The following is a 17,251-nucleotide window of genomic DNA, read 5'->3' as shown; positions in this document are numbered from 1 at the left end:
AATATGTGATTTCCAGTTTCCAGAACAGATTTACTTTCAGGATGTTTAGATGCTAGAGTTAGGTTAGGTTATGGTTGGACTCTATGATCCCGAGGGTCTCTTCCGACTGAAGTGATTCTGTGATTCTGTGATTCTGTGTTAGACCCGATTAGCATCATGTATTCTCATTGTTTGTCTGTTACTCCTTAAGAAAGTAAGAATGACAATGCTGGATCAGACCAAATGTTCCTCTAACCCACTATGCTGTCACCAGCTCTGGCCATCAGTGGATGCACAACAAAGAATAAAAGCAGCGCAAGCATAATGTTTACCTGAGTAGCCTCACAGTCTCCATCTACTTTCAGCTCAGGGGATTGTGAGAGTTTGATGTGGTTCATCTATTTAGTAATCCTTAATAGAGCTCTCTTCAAACTACTTAATCAGTCTCTTGTAATGCTGTCTCCTGCAGGAAGAGTTACCTCCCCTTTTTATTCTGAACCTGGCTGCTACTGACCTCATTTGATAAATTCTAACTCTTACTCTGGAAGAAACAGTGAGCAGTCAGTCCCTTTATACCTCTCTTTACCACAATCTCTTCTTAGATCATCTCTTTTCTAGTCTAAACTTTTAAAGCCTACTCAACTTTCCTTCACACAGAAGTTGTTTTGTACCTGTGGCTATTCTTGTTGCTCTTCCCAACCCCAGCTCCTTTTTAAAATACCTTCTTATTTTTTTTAAATCTGAACAGCATATTAAAAATTAGGTGAATCATAAATCTATATGCTTACATAAAGATGGTGACTGTTTTCTTCTCTGTTTTCTTTTGAATACTTCCTAACTTCTGATTTGCTTTTCTAACAACTGTTGAGTATTGAGCTGAGACATGAAAATATATCAGCTCCAAGAATTTGCTTATGGTCAGTGGAGAGCTCCTTGTCCTGTATGTGGGACTCATTTTCCTCATGTGTATAGCTTTACTTTCATATACTTCAGATTGCATCTAGCATTTTATTGTCTTAGCATTCAGGTACATCTGCAGTTCTGCAGTCTGCTCTTTTCTTTGCTGTCCTGAGTAACTTAATATTATCAAAAAACTCAGTCACACGCCTGTTTGTCTGCTTTGATCCTGAGCTCAGTGAACAGCTCAAGACCCAACACAGACTACTGTGCATATACACTATTTATTTTCCTCCATTGCAAGAAGTGATTGCTTGCTTCTAATTTTTGTTTCTTGCCTTTTAATAATTCATTTATTCATGCATGGACTTCACTATTACCCCAAGACTACTTAGTTTCCTTAAAAAGCTTTGGTTAGAGATTCTGAGAGTCCAAATATATCAGAGACATCATCCACAACCACATGTAGCCACTTCAAAACACTCCCAGAGGTTGGTAAGGCAGTTCCCTTTACAGCCATGTCACAAATCCCAAGTAGGTTATTTTACCTTTTCCTGTGGCTTCTACTTGTGCAGTACTGACATCAGAATTAGAGACCTGGGTGCATTCTATTTTCTTTAATACTTACAAATTTTTTTTTTTTTTTTTGCTTGTTTTCAATGTTGGTTGTTGGTTTTGTGTGTTTTGGTTTGGTTTTTTTTTCTAACATTATAATCTTCTACTAAGAAAAACTTCCACAGAGAGTTTTCTGGATTAATTTTTTAAATTAAGTTAATGTCATTGGTTCCAACAAATTTACAATTTCTTTGATGACCTTGATTACTTATTGATGACTTAGAGTGCACCTCAAAGCCTTGACTTTGGGGACTCCTTTACTATTTCCTGCTTTGTTTCTCTAACATAACTTCTTTTTTAAATTGTGGGATGGAAAAATTCTCAAGGGTCTTTATTATTAGCTTGTGACAATAAACAGTAGATATGTTAGCCTTAGTATATTCAAATATATTACTTTTTTTTACACTAAACTGTAGCTGTGTAACAAATTAAACATTTTTTGTTAAGCTTAATTATCAGTATAGCACATGTCAAACATGCCTGTGTAGGGAAGGCTTTCCTAAATATAGACTATTTGCAATGAAATATTAGGAATTGCTTGAGATGACATCAAAAACGTCCATCTTAACAGTGAATTACTATTTTTTTTTCTTTTAACTACGGTGTGATGCAAACAGTAGGAAAAAAATGATTCTGTACTCAATTGTGTATTTTGTCTAACAGTGCTCCTGGACTCTTTTTTAGTTTTTTTGTTTACTAAGATACTTCACTTATACTGTGTCATAGCACTTGACTGTCTATTTGTTATTCCAGATAGAAGCCTATGAGACAGACCTGGAAATCAGTCTTCTTGCCCAATCATACTCCTTTTCTTGAACCAAAACTGTTTGGTTTAAAGTTTAATTATAATAATAGCTTTTATTATTAGAATTCTTTATCTTTCAAGAGTGAATACATTAGTGTTCAGTTTGCATAGCTCAACATGTAGTTAGAATTTATCCACCATATGACAGTCTGTGGTTTTATCCTGTGTTTTTAAACATTTCTAATTAGAAAGGATTATGACAGTTGAACAATAGAGAATATTACTAATTGATACTGTTAAGATGAATGCGGGGATGATCTAAATGACTAGGTTGACTAAAATGTGAAGTAGCTAACCAAACAATTTTTTAAATTTAAGAACGTGGGGTTTTTTTAAACAATATTTTAAATTTTCTTTGGTACTTTAAAGTAGTAATGATTACTTTTCTTCTTTTAGTGAAGCAGCTAGTGAAGAACGGGATTTGAGTGAGGTAAGTAACAATTTTTTACTAATAAGTCTTGTTTTTTACTGTGTGTGAATTAGGTTTTCCTAGGGGAACAAATGTTACTTTAGAGGTTTTTGACAACTAGCTCAAGTGAGATTTCCAGCAGAGACTGGAGGTCCTTTCACAACTCTAAGGTTTGGCCATTGTGAACATTCACATCAGCATAGGGTTCCTTCTGCGTACTATTCACCGCAGTTTATAAAAAGTGCTAACAAGATATTTTGGTCAGTAGATTAGGTATGGGAGGTTGTGTACCACAGAGTGACAAACCATTAACACAAGCCCTGAAATTGCTTCTAAAAAAAAAAAAGTTAAAATTAAGTTTGTCTTGAATAAGGATATAACTGCAATCTCTGAGGGGAAATCTGTGTTTAAATGAGTCATGCTGGAATGATTTATTCAAGGAAACAAAATTTCAGTGAATATTTATCACTTAAATAGTATTGATGAAGACTGTGACCTCTGAAAGACAAGAAATCTGAATAATGAAGCAGTAACAACCAACCAAACATGGAAGCTATTTTAATTACAAGGAGATTGTCATATGTGGTGCAGAGTAGGCTTGCAAGCTGGAGTATATCTTTGCCTCCAGCCATAGGTCGTGGGGTAGCCCTTTGAGTTGCTCAAGAATTTAATATTTGACTAAGAATGTAATCTATTATTCCCCAAATTGAATCCTGAAAAATACTGTTTTCCTTATCTGTCCACCATGCACAGGTACTGCACTGTAACTTGGTGCACTGTGGAAGTTAAGGAAAGACACAATCTATCTGACTTTTGTGCCTAAACAAAACCAAAAGAGTCTGCATCCACCCTGTTCACTGTGTTTTCCACAAAATATGGTATGAGTTCAGGTTCTTAGACTCTTCTCCTTTGTAATTCCTGATGTGCATGAACATTTAAGTGTTAGAAGGGTTCTGAGAATAGCGTTTAATTAATAATTCTTCACATGTTCAAATAGCCCTTTCTTAAAGTAACTGGTTTCAGGGAATACAGAACAGGAACATATTAGGTATATTTATAAAAATTTTATTGAATCTTTATATAAATTTTTATTTTTCAGCCTAATTAATCTGAATGTTATAATAATGTCATGCAGTAGGTAATAGGAAGGCTTTTTTGTCTCCTTAGATTTCGTGTAAAGTGCTACTAATATTTTATCATCTCTCTTGGATTTATTTCAGTTAACACAGTGTCACTTTCACATTTACATGGCCATGACATGTTGGTAGTTTTATAGTCATTCTATGAGCAAATAATTCTTCCAGATCTTCCTACCTCCCTCAAATAACAAGTCCCTAGCGTGTAAGAGAAACTCTTCTTATTATTCCCAAAGTGCCTAAAATTACTGTTCATTCTATTAAATACCATTCTGTTTCTCTTACTGCAGTCCTCAAGGTCGTACATTTCATGCTTTGTGAGTCGAATCCTTTGTGTTAACAGTACCTTATTGCTATTTGTTAAACCTCTTTTTGTGCCTAAGTCATTAGTGAAAACAATATGTAATGTGTTCACGGGACTGATTTTCTTTTTTTCTCACCAGTGACACTCCTCTGTTTCCCCTTTCTGCACAACTCGTTGCCCTATCCCTGTTTGTCAGTTACTGAACAGAAAGTTTCATGCAGTACTACGGATAGATAAAGCTTGATATCTGCCCCCACCGTTCAATAATCTTGTCAAATGGCTAAATCATAGCCATTACTTATTATTTACTAGCCATTACTTACTCTGACACAAAATCTCTCGTTACATTTTTATTTCCAGAGCAAAGAGAATAATAGGCAACTCCACCCAGTTAACAACAGCAGTAAAAACTAGTACGACTTTCAGGCAGGCAGTTTTGCATTTCTGTGTCACTAAGGGAACACGGTCTTCCACCTGAAAAGCTTCTTCCCCCCTGAGTTGTCATGTAGCCCACTGTGAGCTGGAAATGTGTTAAATCTATTAGTTGGTAATAAGACTTCAGAAAAATGAGTGTGAAAGAAGATAGGAGATCAGATGGAGTAAAAGACACGGACTGAAGGAGGAGACTGGGCAGGAGAAAAAAGTAAAGTTGCTGGAGGTAATTGGTTCAGGAGGAGGCTTATGTCCTATTTGTCAGTGCTGTTCTAGAAGAAAATGGTGAAATCCTGTGAAGAGTGAAGGGGGTGGATAATTCTGGAAGTAGGGGATTTAGCTGAGTTGGTCAAGTTGAAGTTTTTGTCTATCCAATTTTAAAATAGTATCCATAGAACCCCCTTCCCGTTACTCAGATTTCTGTATTTTTTAATGAGCTTACTACTTGGCAATTGCAATTTGTCTAGAGTTGTCTATTTCTGTTCTAGAAATTCTCCTGTCCAACTCTTGCCTAAGTACTAACCAAATCTCCACCAGGAGTCTAATTTTATTCTTGACTGTTAAATACCTTGAACACTGTCCCGTTATGTTCCTTTTCTGGATTCTGCCCCCTGCTATTCAAGTCTGTTGCCATCTCATCTCCCTGATAATTTATCAAGTAGGCAAATCCTTCAGAAATTTTTGTTACCTTCTCTGTTAAACAATAACTTTCTGGGAAAATAAGCAAAATGCTGATCCTGTTTCACTTTTGTCTTTCCTCTATTTAAAAAGAACAAACAAAACCCCCACAACAACCTTCAGTTATTTAATTGACAAAGTATTCAGCTATTTTACTCTGCTGAATATTTACAGATTTCAGGTTTTTTTTCCTGACTGGACTTCTCTTGTCTAAATTTAAAATCAAGGCCTGATAGTCTGAAGATTCCTAAACAGTGGCTCAAATACAACATCTGAAATCCACCTTTTGATTTTTCTCCTCTTGCCTCTCTCCCCTCACCCCTATTGCCTCTCTCCCCTCACCCCTATTGCCTCTCTCCTCTCCCCTGTCTATATCCTCTCTCCTCCTCTTCCCAAAATTGTGCCTCTTGCTGCTTTGTGGTTAAAATTACAATCATGTAGCATCTTATGCTTTCTCTTTGACTAGTTAGCACCACTACAAAAGAAATATAAAGATACGTGCCATGTAGTCTTTGAGTTGGCGTCCTGCATTAAGATTTGTGCAGACTTCTTTTTTCAGGGAAGGAAGCAGTCAAACTTAGATCCCTTGATCTAGTCAGTCTTCTTCTATGTTGCTGGGTGGAATGACTTATTTCTCCCTCCAATTGTTTTTGAACGGGGTTGGTTCATCCCCTTTTGCTTCCCTCTGCTAGCTCTGAAAGTGTGCCGCTGTAGCAAGTCAGGGTGATTGATTCCACAACCTCTTTTGATCAGTGTTGTATGTGTAAATTCCCTTGTGGAGACTGAATGGCAGACCTCTTCCATCCCATCATGACTGTAGCATAGGTCTGTGGCAGGAAGTTCTTAATGAGTTTTGTTTTCTTTTAATGGAAAATGCAGGAGATGTTGAATGTATTGCCTTGATGAAATTTTGGATCTATGAACACAGACCAGACTAATACCACATTGAGATGAGGTCTTCTGCAGGCCTGTAAAGATTTGCAGTCTAGAATAGACTGCTTTAGCTTTTTAAGTGTTACAAAAAAGATTTGTGTATGAAAAGAAATTTATTGTATTTCTAATTTTGTGTTTGCTCTGAAGCAAATAAGGAGCTATTTGAAAAGTCTGCTTTGAAATGAAGTTTGTTTTGGTTTGCTTTTGTGGGGTTGTTTTGTTTTTGTAAGGGATGATATTTGTAAGAAAAACTTTTCATATTCAAAATTGTGTAGTATAAAAAAAAGCTAAAGGAGAAGTTTTATTATTTTTAATCAATAAAGGTGGAAGAAGAACATAATGAAGATGCTGATAGTGTAGACGGAGAAGCGGCTAGCAATGAGAGATTTCAAATAAAAGAACGCATTGCAAAAAAGTTGAAAATTGATCCGAATGAAACTGCTAAACAGCCAGTTCAAGAGGAAGAAAGTAAGACAGAAAAGAAAACAACTAGTCGCAGGTAAGTGTCCTGCTTTTTTTTTTTCCCATTCAGATAGTTTATAGTTAGATTTTCTACTCAATTCCAGTTATGCAGTTACTATGTTGATAGGTTAGTATTATATTAAAATTATCCCCCCCCCACCTCTGACTCTGGAAATCTAAAATTGCCTATTGCTTTCTCATTTCTTAGTTTCATTTGGCAGTTTAAAGCAAGCAGTTACATTTTTGTTACACTGAGCATTTATTGATACTCTGTATCGGAGTTTTATTTTTCCCTGTGAGTTATAAATGAAGACTATTTAGATGTATCTAGCGTGGTTTACTTTGTCTTTCTGCACAGTTCTAACAGGGAGTTTGGTAGCTTCTTTATCTGTGGTAATACATGGTGGTCATCTATCATGGCGACTTACAGAAAGTAAAAGCTACCCAGTCATCTGTTAAAGTCTGGTTTAACACAGCAGTCATTCTTACAGTGTACTGATTTTTTTCAGCACTGCAATTGAAAAATCAGGATTGGAATATGTCCGTGTTTAGTAGTGTAACACTGTATTCAAATAATTAAACTAGCTCTAGAGAAATTATTATGTTTCTGTAGCCGTATTCAGCTTTTTACAGACATAAAAGCATGGGTTTCACAAGGCTGTGAACACGCCTTTGTGAACATCCATACTGATAAGCACTCAATTTTCAGTGAGTTAATTTGCCCTCTTGGAACTTTGTCTTCTCACTCTTCCAGAGCTACTTGGGAAATTTCTACCTAATAATATTTATGGACCTGATGGCAAATTTACTGGTAATTATTGTCCAGTATTTCAATAAATGTGGGCTTCAGAAGTTACTGAACAACTAAGTCTTAGCAGTTATGAAGTTTAATGTGTAAATATACTTATTCAGTGAAACTCACTAGGGAGTAGCAGGAGGAAGCATCAGAAAAGTAATTAAGATTTTGTGTTCTAACCCTGTACAGTTGTCATAAATAACTACCTGATGAAATTATTCAGGCTTTGCCTAAAATAAATTCTATGTATGTAGTGGCTGTGTTAGATTCTCTCCTGTAACAAGTGCGTCCGAACCAAGCCACTGAGCCATGCTTCTTCTATTTTAATTTTTTTTTAGTTCTCCTGTTTACCCCCACTGCAGATACAGTTTTATATATAATGGCCAAGCCATATTGCCAACATGGAAGAATGGCGGACAGACTCTTTGTGACAAAAGAATACTTAGTAGTCAATGTTCCCTAGCAGTTACCATTCCTATTAGTAACTGGCAAGTAAAGGATTTGGGTCGAGACATATGAGGATAAATTTGTTATAATAATAATACATTTCCAGAGAAAATATATGTTGAAACTTCAGTTGGAAAACAGAAGGAATAACTGAAATAAAATCAGTTATTGTTTTATAGTCATCAGAAATTCACACATCCGACTTGCACTGCTTGCACGTTATTCTGGTTCTTTATATGTACCTGCTAAAAATAAAAACAACTCTATCATATTGAGGAAGGGGCTGTTAGTTATAGTGGGCATTCAAATCATGATCTTAATTGGAAAACAAACGTAATTATTAAGAGAAAAGGGAAAGCACACCCTGACATTTGCAATGTGATGGATATCACTCTGATTATTTTTACTGAAAGAATTGTATATTATTTTAAAAATAAGGTTACTAAGTTTTGAGCGTTCCATGTGAGGTATTATTTTTAACTATCTGTGGCCTATGTGCTTAAAAGCAAGCTGTGCTTTTGGAGTGGTAGGAACACTTGCATTATTTTGGATAATATTTTAATATTGGTATATTAAAATATACCAATTTTAAGTGTTACTGTTTGTCTGCTTTTTGTGGAGCAGTGAAAAACCCAGTGAGAACGTTGCCAAGAAAATAAATTTTTATTAACCGCTCTAATGAATTTTAGTAGCTCTAGAAAATAAATATCCGTGGGATTTACACTGGAAATTCAGTGTGCTTTTCTACGTTTTTTCCAGTATTGATCTGAATTTGAGAAGCACACCAGGTACAGTATAGAAGCTGTGGTAACTGGAGCAAATCTGAGTAGGTTCCAGACAGTTCTTTTTCAGGCCTGGATGTTATTTCCAAAGTTCCTTGTAATTTTGTGCTTCCTGAAGAGAAGACCAAATGTACTTAATACCTGGAGATAAATGAGCAAGAGCATTTGCCATGAAAGATCTAGCACAATATCATAGAATCATAGCATCATGGAGTGGTTTAGGTTGGCAGGGACCTTCAAAGGTCATCTAGTCCAATCCCCCAGCAATGATCAGCAGCATCTTCAACTAGATCAGGTTGCTCAGACCCCGTCCAGCCTGGCCTTGAATGTTTCCGGGGATGGGGCATCGACCACCTCTCTGGGCAACCTGCTAATCCCGCTACCTCTTACATAAATAGTAAACAAAATCTGTAATTTAAATGGCTATTATTTTTTCCTGTCATATGATTTTACTTTTAGGTATAGGCAAGTCAACCAACTTTCATGCATTGGCAAACTTTATGTAGTTAGAATCATAGAATCATTTTGGTTGGAAGAGACCCTTAGGATCATCGAGTCCAAACATAACGTAACTCTAGCACTAAACCATGTCCTTAAGAACCTCATCGACCCATCTTTTAAACACCTCCAGGGATGGTGACTCCACCACTTCCCTGGGCAGCCTGTTCCAATGCCTGACAACCCTTTCCGGGAAGAAATTTTTCCTAATATCCAATCTGAACCTTCCCTTGCACAACTTGAGGCCATTTCCTCTTGTCCTATCACTTGCTATTTGGGAGAAGAGACCAACACCCTCCATGCTACAACCTCCTTTCAGGTAGTTGTAGAGAGCAATAAGGTCTCCCCTCAGCCTCCTTTTCTCCAGGCTGAACAGCCCCAGTTCCCTCAGCTGCTCCTCATCACACTTGTGCTCCAGGCCCCCTCACCAGCTTCATGCCAAGTACAGGGGGACGATCGTTTCCCTAGTCCTGCTGGCCACACTATGGGCCGTCACCACCCACTGTAGTTCAAATGAGTGTTCATCAAAGCAGACAGAGATGTGTGTGTGGAAGGTGGAAATACCAAACAAGAAGTTGGATCCACCATACATAGCTTGAAGGGTAATGTCTACTAACATATCAGAGGTCCAAGAAACACCTAATATCTTATCTGAATTGTTAATCTCTTCAGATATTTAAATATGCTAATAAAATAATAGAACTTCTAAAAATATTTTTGCAAAGTACTGTAGTAACATGCATCGCTTTCTACAAATCTGTATTCTTTTGTGTTAGTTGTTTCTTTTAATACTAATCCATTTGTGAACTCATAAGTTTGCATATCTATTTCAGAGAAACAATAAGGAAACAGTAGACACCTTCTCAAATTCGTGGTACTGAGATCCAAGACCACTTTAAAATGCAGTCGTTCTTGGAGTGCTTAGATGGTGAAGTTAATTTTAGTCATTTCAGTACACAGTTGAACCTTTTGTGTATGTTTTAAAAAATAATTTGAGACACTTCCCAATTTTGTATTAGGAAACCCCAGGAAAAAGAATTTCCCACTCATTCTGGCAAGTTGTTAGAGAAATTCCAGAAGTCTGTTCTTTTTTTTTTATTAGAAAGTTTAATCCTAAACTTCAAAACATAGAACATATTTACATGAAGGAATGTATACACATATAAGAAGTGTTTGCCATCATTGCAAAAGTAATCAAATTTATCAGCATTACATCAAGTTTGTAAAATGGCAGTGGCTTAATATGGTCATCTGAAGGCTTCAGAGCAAATGATCCTTTTCTCATTAGGCAATTAAAAATATTGGGTTTATGTTTGTTTTCATCCTGTAGGTGGAGCTCAGATGCCACACATTTTTGGTTACCAGCTTTAAAAAATTTTCACTGCTTCTTGTTTGAAAGATATGCAGTGTGCAAATAGAGCACAGTTCACTGTATAGTTTTTCACTGTACAGTCAACGATTTTATTTGTGTCCTTATAATGGGTGTGCTATTACATAGTGATATGAAATAGGTGTCCAGAATAGCTAACATACTGAGAAGAAAAGCTGACTTTTCTTTCTGAGTAGTTATCATCACTTGAATTTAACTCTGTGATTATATTTCATGTTGTGTATTTTTCTCCTAATAGTCCTATGAAGTACAGTTGAACTAAGTAATCACATTTCTTTTAGCTTATAAGCCATGACTGACTATCATCAGGAGATTAATAGTAATAGCAGTAGTTACTATTAACTCCTACTGTAATTAATCGTAGCTATATTGCCACTCCTTTGCATTCCTAGTTTTTCTTGTATGCCTGTTGCTTGTCATAGGTAAAATAAAAGAATCATCTACTGTGTGTATCTATAAGAAATTACTTGCTTCATCCTCAAAATAGAAGTCTGTAACACTTTTGGAGGTGTAACTCTTCTGACTTGCTTTTCTCCATTTGTTGTAAGACGGGATGAAATAGCTAGTTTACTTACAGATATACGCACTTGGTCAAATGACTTGCCACCCCACTGTCATTTTGTCATCTAAACACAATAGTAATAAAAATAGTTAATAATGCTAGGCAGACATGGCCAAGTTCACGCTTAAGTTGTCCAGAAGCACTTTAAACGTATAAAAATGCGCGTAGTTAGGACACCGTAACAATTTCTTAGCATCTGAATAAACATTGACACACTGAGCACGCAGGGTTACTTTTCTAAAGTGCTCTCTTAGTACTGTGGTTTAGAACAGCCAGTGGTAGTTTTATGTGTGACCTCTTGGAAGTCTTTTAAAAGAACTTTAAATCAACACTTGTATTTCTCTTTGTAAATCTGCAGTTGTTATAGATGAAGAATTGGATATTTTTTCATAAATTATTAATATATGGTAGAACATTTTGTTCTAAATGCATTTACTGTGCACTAGTTACCTTATGCTTATAATGTGGGCATTATAATGAGAAGAAATTCTGGAGGCTCATGTAATTCTACAGTGGAAGAATTCTTGTCATTCTTGTAAACATTGGAAATCTGTAAGTTCTTTGTTATTTATAACGGTTACATTTCCATGCATCTATGAGATGCATTCAAGGGGACTGAAACAGGTGCTGTACAAGTCTGCTGTCTATAATTTTTGTTGCAGGGTGACTGATATCATTGCAAGGCCGCTGTCTGTAATCTTTGAAACACGGGAAATCCTCTGACTGGAGGATGTTGCAGATGTTGCACCCGTTTTCAAAAAATGCAGTAGGGATGATGCAGTTAGCCTCACTTTTGTCCTTGGGCAACTCATGGGGTGGTTCCTCTTGGAAGATATTTCTGGGCACATGAAGGAGAAAAAGATGATGAATTTAGGAAAGGCAAAATGAGGAGAGAGCAGTGGATATCATCTGGTTTGAGCATGAGGCTAGAGTAGATGACTGTGTAAGGTTCCTTCCAACCTGAATGCCTCTGTGATCTCATTTTAAAAAAATTGTAATAATTATTATGTACAGTATAATAATAATGATGTACAGGCTGCCTGTATGTGCTTGACCTTATAGCTCTTGTGGCTTGCAAGAGATTGAGAAGTGTTATAGTAGAATCCTATACACTGAAAAAAGTTGTGTTATCTTCTGTAATCTCACTTTCTTTTTATACAGTTTTATCCCATAATATGCTGACAGAAAGGTCTGGAAAAAAAACTCAACAAAACTGTGAACTTCCCAAGGTCCTGCAGTCTTGCTTTGAAATGTCATTTGAATAACTCTTTGGAGAAACAGTACCTCTCTGATGGAAAGTACTAGGCATGCGAAATATGCTGACATATATATAGAGCAGTACGGCACAATCTTCTGGGGTTTTTTTGTATCTTGATCAACTATGTCCAAGCAGAATTTCATTATGTTAGTCATTTGCCTCAGATACAGTAAATTATGAACACTGTTTGAATTAAACAGTTTTTCTTGTTCATCATATGAATTCTTGAGAACATATTGATTCAAACTTGTGAACTTGTCTGCAAATATCTGGCAAGGACATAGGAGATACAATTTCTATGTTATGTGGCTAGTACCTACCTAAATATTTTCCATTTGTATGAGGACAGTGCCCTTTCATTAGAGGAACACTTTGTGGGAATCTGGCTAAGACAGCCTGAATCAAGAGGTAAAGAGTCTGGAGTATTAGCTGTGAGAGAGGATTTAGTTATTCCATTAATTATTAATTTACTTTACAGTATAAGACTACAGAAAGCTGCTACCACATGTCAAGGTCAACTCTTTTTCCTAGCTTTGCTTTGTAACTGTAGGTGCTTCTATATATAGTCCTTGCCATACATAAGCCTAACTCAGCTCAAACTCAGAGTTTGCTTTAAGTGGGGTACTGTCTTTGAAGAATTTAGAGATTATGTTAGAAATTAAATAGACGAAAATAATGGTCTGTGAAATATTATTATACAGCATGATACCTAGCTGACACTGAAAGTCCATTGTACTGGTTCTGATTTACACATGCCTCCTGTGGTTTGCAGGTGGAGCTGTCTTGAATCCTAAGTACTAAATGTCTGTGTTATCTGAGAGAACATGTCTGTTGTGCTTTATTGCTGCAGCTATGGTATGCAGATGTATATGAGATGGAGCTACCTGATAGAAAAGGGGAATAGTTTGGTTTTGGTTTGTTTGTGTTTGGTTTTGCTTTTTTTTTTTCCGTCCCATCGTGTTGAGAAAAAGCACAGACACAAGTCAGTAGGAATTCATTGTCTAGGTACGAAAAACCAGTAGTAATGATGTTGGTGTAAGCTAAGTTAATGTGACTTTCATGAGGAAATCTGATTTTTTTTTTTAATATATTCTTTTAAACTAGTGCTTAAAATAATGAATTCTTTTAAATTCCACATCAGCTGAGTGTGTACCTGATTATTGTAGTGGCTCTTTTAGGCTTCTGCCTTTCGAAAAGTGTAAAAATATAAACTCCTACATAATGTACGTTTGTAATTTATAAAGTTAACTCTGTGTGTGTGTGTGTGTGTGTCTCTGATTGTGAAGATGTCTTTAGAAATTAGATCCCCAGAAAAAAAAAGTTAGATGTTTTTATAGTGTCTTGCTTGATCTTGACTATGGCTAACGTTAAACTAGAAAATTACACACATAGAAGTTCACTTCAGATATAAGAGAAAAAAGAAAGATGGAGGCTTAGCTCTATATATTTCAAGAGTGTCTGAAAGGAGGGAGATAGTTTCTCAGTCTTTTTTTCTGTTGTTGATATCCTAACTTTGTAATGATACCATACACAGACTCACCCACAGGCCATATAATACCTTACAATCTTACCTACCTGCATGTCGGATGTTTGTTCTGATAGGTGTCCACATCAATTTGTGTGTGTTGTGTATGCTTTAAGTGACTAATCGTGGCATATAAATTCAAAGTGGATTCGAAACCAAAGTGCTGAATTATAAATTGCCATTCATCCACAGTCATATGGAAATTGCTCACTTCTGCAAAAGTTTACATGACTCAATGATTCCAGTGAAACTATTCATGTAAAGTAAAAGTTCATAGAAATAAGCCTGAGAAACACTGAAATTGCTTTGGGCTGGAATTTGACAATCATTGTGTGGTATGAAGGATAAAGGAGAAGAAGGAATATTTTTGCCTAAATGACAGAAAAAGTCCTTACCCTTGGGACTGAGTAACTTCTTTTTTTTTTTTTTCCCCATAAGACTGTCTCAAGAGATAATTGCTTTCCTTTCTTTCCCCTTGGCCACTTTTTCTTGCCTTTTTGTCCTCAATTAGAATGTTACAGTTGCTTATAGAGTTCATTGTAAAATAGATCGCTTATACAATCCCAGTAAATCAAATTAAAAAAAAGTCAGCTACAGAGCCAGTACCAGAAGTAAGATGTCAAAGACAAGAGACTTGTAAGCAAATTTTCGTTCTGTAGAAAGTGTGTGTGACCTTCTGCCCACAGCACACTGCAAAAAAAGAGACAGACATCACTCTTTGAGTGAAATGGGGATGGCATCTTGCTAAGATTAGAATGTCGAGTGATCCTTGCTTTTGATTTAATCCTTACATGTTCTGTCAAGTCATTTGGTTATTAGGATTTTTCTCATCATTTCAAGTAACACGATAGCACTAATGCTTTTAAAGTACGCTTAATTGAGGTTTTCTTTTGCTTTACATACTTCTTTTCCTCCATGCATGAGGGGTCACTTGCTTCAGTCTGACTGATTTTCTTTAAGAAAAGCAATAATATTTGATTTAGCTGAGAGTAATGTTTTAAATTTTCTCCGTTCTTCTTTAAAACTCTTGGGCAGTTACTTTTTGACTGATGAGGTTCTCTTGTAATTATCTCAGAAAATGAAAAGAATGATCATCTTTTCATTTGGTAAAAATGAATCCTTAAGTTATCTGTAAGTTTAAGAAGCCTGTGCATTCCTTTTCATTTGCATTTTTATATTTTGTTCAAGAAATCAGTGTGTCAGGCATGGATAAGTGACATACAGGAAGGATTACTTCAGAATTTGGTTTAGAAATATTTTTCTGAATAAGACCATTTACTTATGTGAAGGACTGCATTACTCGTGTATTCTTTTCAAAATAATATAGATTTTTCTGTATTCTTTACCTTAATAACATTCATTGTAAAGAAAAAATAATCCCAGACATACTCTCTGTAGAGTTAATGATTGGCAGTGACTTAAAAGCAGACTATACTATATTAAACACAAACCAAGATTGGGCACAAAACCCAGAATCCCAGCACTGAGATTTTTCTTGGCTAAGCATCAAAGCATGTTAATAGGTATAGTGTTAGCCTGGGACAAAGACGGGATTGTTACTGTGGTATATTTCATCCTGCTGCTACTTGGCAAGAGTCAGTGTATTTTTAGGTGAAGTTTGTGTGTGCATTTGTCTAGTCACCTGGAAAAAAGGATGCGTAGATGACCCATGAAAATGCAGTTAGCGTGGTGGAAGGTGAGAATGTGTAATCCTTATTATACAGGGAATTGTTAGCACTATATTGTGGGCAAGATATCATTTCAAAGAGCCGGAGTGCTTTCAGTTGTTTAGCTGCACATGTGACTTTTTTTTTCTTTTTGGTAACAAGAAGGATTTAACAGTGGTATAGCCATGCACTTTTTAATTGCTAAATGTTCATGCTCCATTTCCTTTCTTTGTTTCAACAGAGTTGAGTAGCATGGGAAGAGACATTTTGAGGTTTTAGTTTCTGTTATAGAATACATTTTTTTGTAAATATGAACAGTACATCTTAAAGTGGTACTGCAGTGAAGCATGACTACAGTATGTTTAAACATTTTCTTTATTCAGCAAATCTGCTGTTTATCTCTAGAGGGTCAAGTTGTGATATAAAATAATATTTTTATCATTTTATATGCTTTAGTACAGAGACTAATAGGTATGTTTAATAGTGTAGAACAAGTCGTGTTGGTTATCAGATTCTGGTTGTAGAATATTTATAATTAATAATGTTTCATTAATAATAAGAAGTTCAATTCTTGCTTAAGAAGTTGCTGTGTTAAGTTTTTTTATATTTAGTAGTTAATAGAAGGTTGTTTGGTAAATAACACAACAAAACAAATTACGAACTTTGTAAGCAGAGCAAATTTGATTTGGAAATCTTTCAGGTGGTAAAGATAACTGCTACTAAATTGATTACTACATTTCTTTTACTCCCAAGGTGGTAGCTACTACACTGTCTTAGATAAAAAGCCATATTTAATATTATTCTCCATCCTTTTTTATAACACTTAACACACTGGTCATCTTTAGAATACAGGTCTTCACTGAAGTGTCAGCCAGTCCACCTATTATCTTTGTTGTTAAGTGGGAGAATAAGTTTTTCGGTCATGTTTTTGGGAGAGAATCTTAACAAATTGTTGCCTTTCTAAGCCCATTTTCTCTTCAGCCTGAAATAATCCAATTTCTAATAAAAGCATCAGCAGCATCACAGTGTTATCTTAGTGATGAGCTTTATGTAAGTTCCTATATAAATCAGTAGTGGCATTCATCTACCCTATCATGGTTTCTTTCTTCTTCCACTTTGGTCAACAGGGAAGCTCAGCTCTCTTTCCATGAGAACGGTATATCATACGGTAATTAACTTTTTCTGTAGTATCTTTCATCTTGTTGTTTGTTTGTTATTGTGTGTGGTGGTGGTGGTGGTCTTTTTTTTCCTGAAAGCACTCTTCCCCTTCTCTGTGTTGTTCTTCCATGGGTATATAAGCAGGCTTTCCAAAATAAGCCATTGTAGAGGACCTTTTCCAGGAGAACATTTCCTTTACTGCTGTATATGTACCACAATATCATTTTCTGATTCTTTGCCACTAGCTGAATTATAATCAACTACATTTTTAGTCCTTTCGCTGCTGTTGTTAGGCTTCTACTTTGTTTTCATTCCACTGTCACTGTGCTTCGTTAGTTGAGTCTATTGAATGTCCCTTATATTCCCATTTCCTTTGTAAATTTTTCATTTTCAGTTTTCTTTGCTAGCTATTCCTCACAGCAGTTTACGTTATTTGGGGGAGGGCAATTGCTGATGGCAGTCTGTTATTAAATTAGAGTTGAAATCTACTGCAGAATATTTACTCTGATTAGATATTT

General features: G+C 35.8%; 1 protein-coding gene across 1 annotated transcript in view; it reads left to right on the top strand.

The window, feature by feature from the left end:
• CWC27 (CWC27 spliceosome associated cyclophilin) overlaps positions 1–17,251 on the top strand; it is a 109,791-nt gene that overhangs the window by 11,138 nt on the left and 81,402 nt on the right. The window contains exons 9-10 of the mRNA XM_065655825.1: positions 2,693–2,726; positions 6,512–6,687. Of these exons, the coding sequence (XP_065511897.1) occupies positions 2,693–2,726; positions 6,512–6,687 (210 nt within the window). The remainder of the gene's footprint in view (positions 1–2,692; positions 2,727–6,511; positions 6,688–17,251) is intronic.

This window comes from Caloenas nicobarica, chromosome Z, assembly GCF_036013445.1.
Source record: "Caloenas nicobarica isolate bCalNic1 chromosome Z, bCalNic1.hap1, whole genome shotgun sequence".
Taxonomy (NCBI): domain Eukaryota; kingdom Metazoa; phylum Chordata; class Aves; order Columbiformes; family Columbidae; genus Caloenas; species Caloenas nicobarica.
This window is presented reverse-complemented; position numbering and strand designations above follow the sequence as displayed.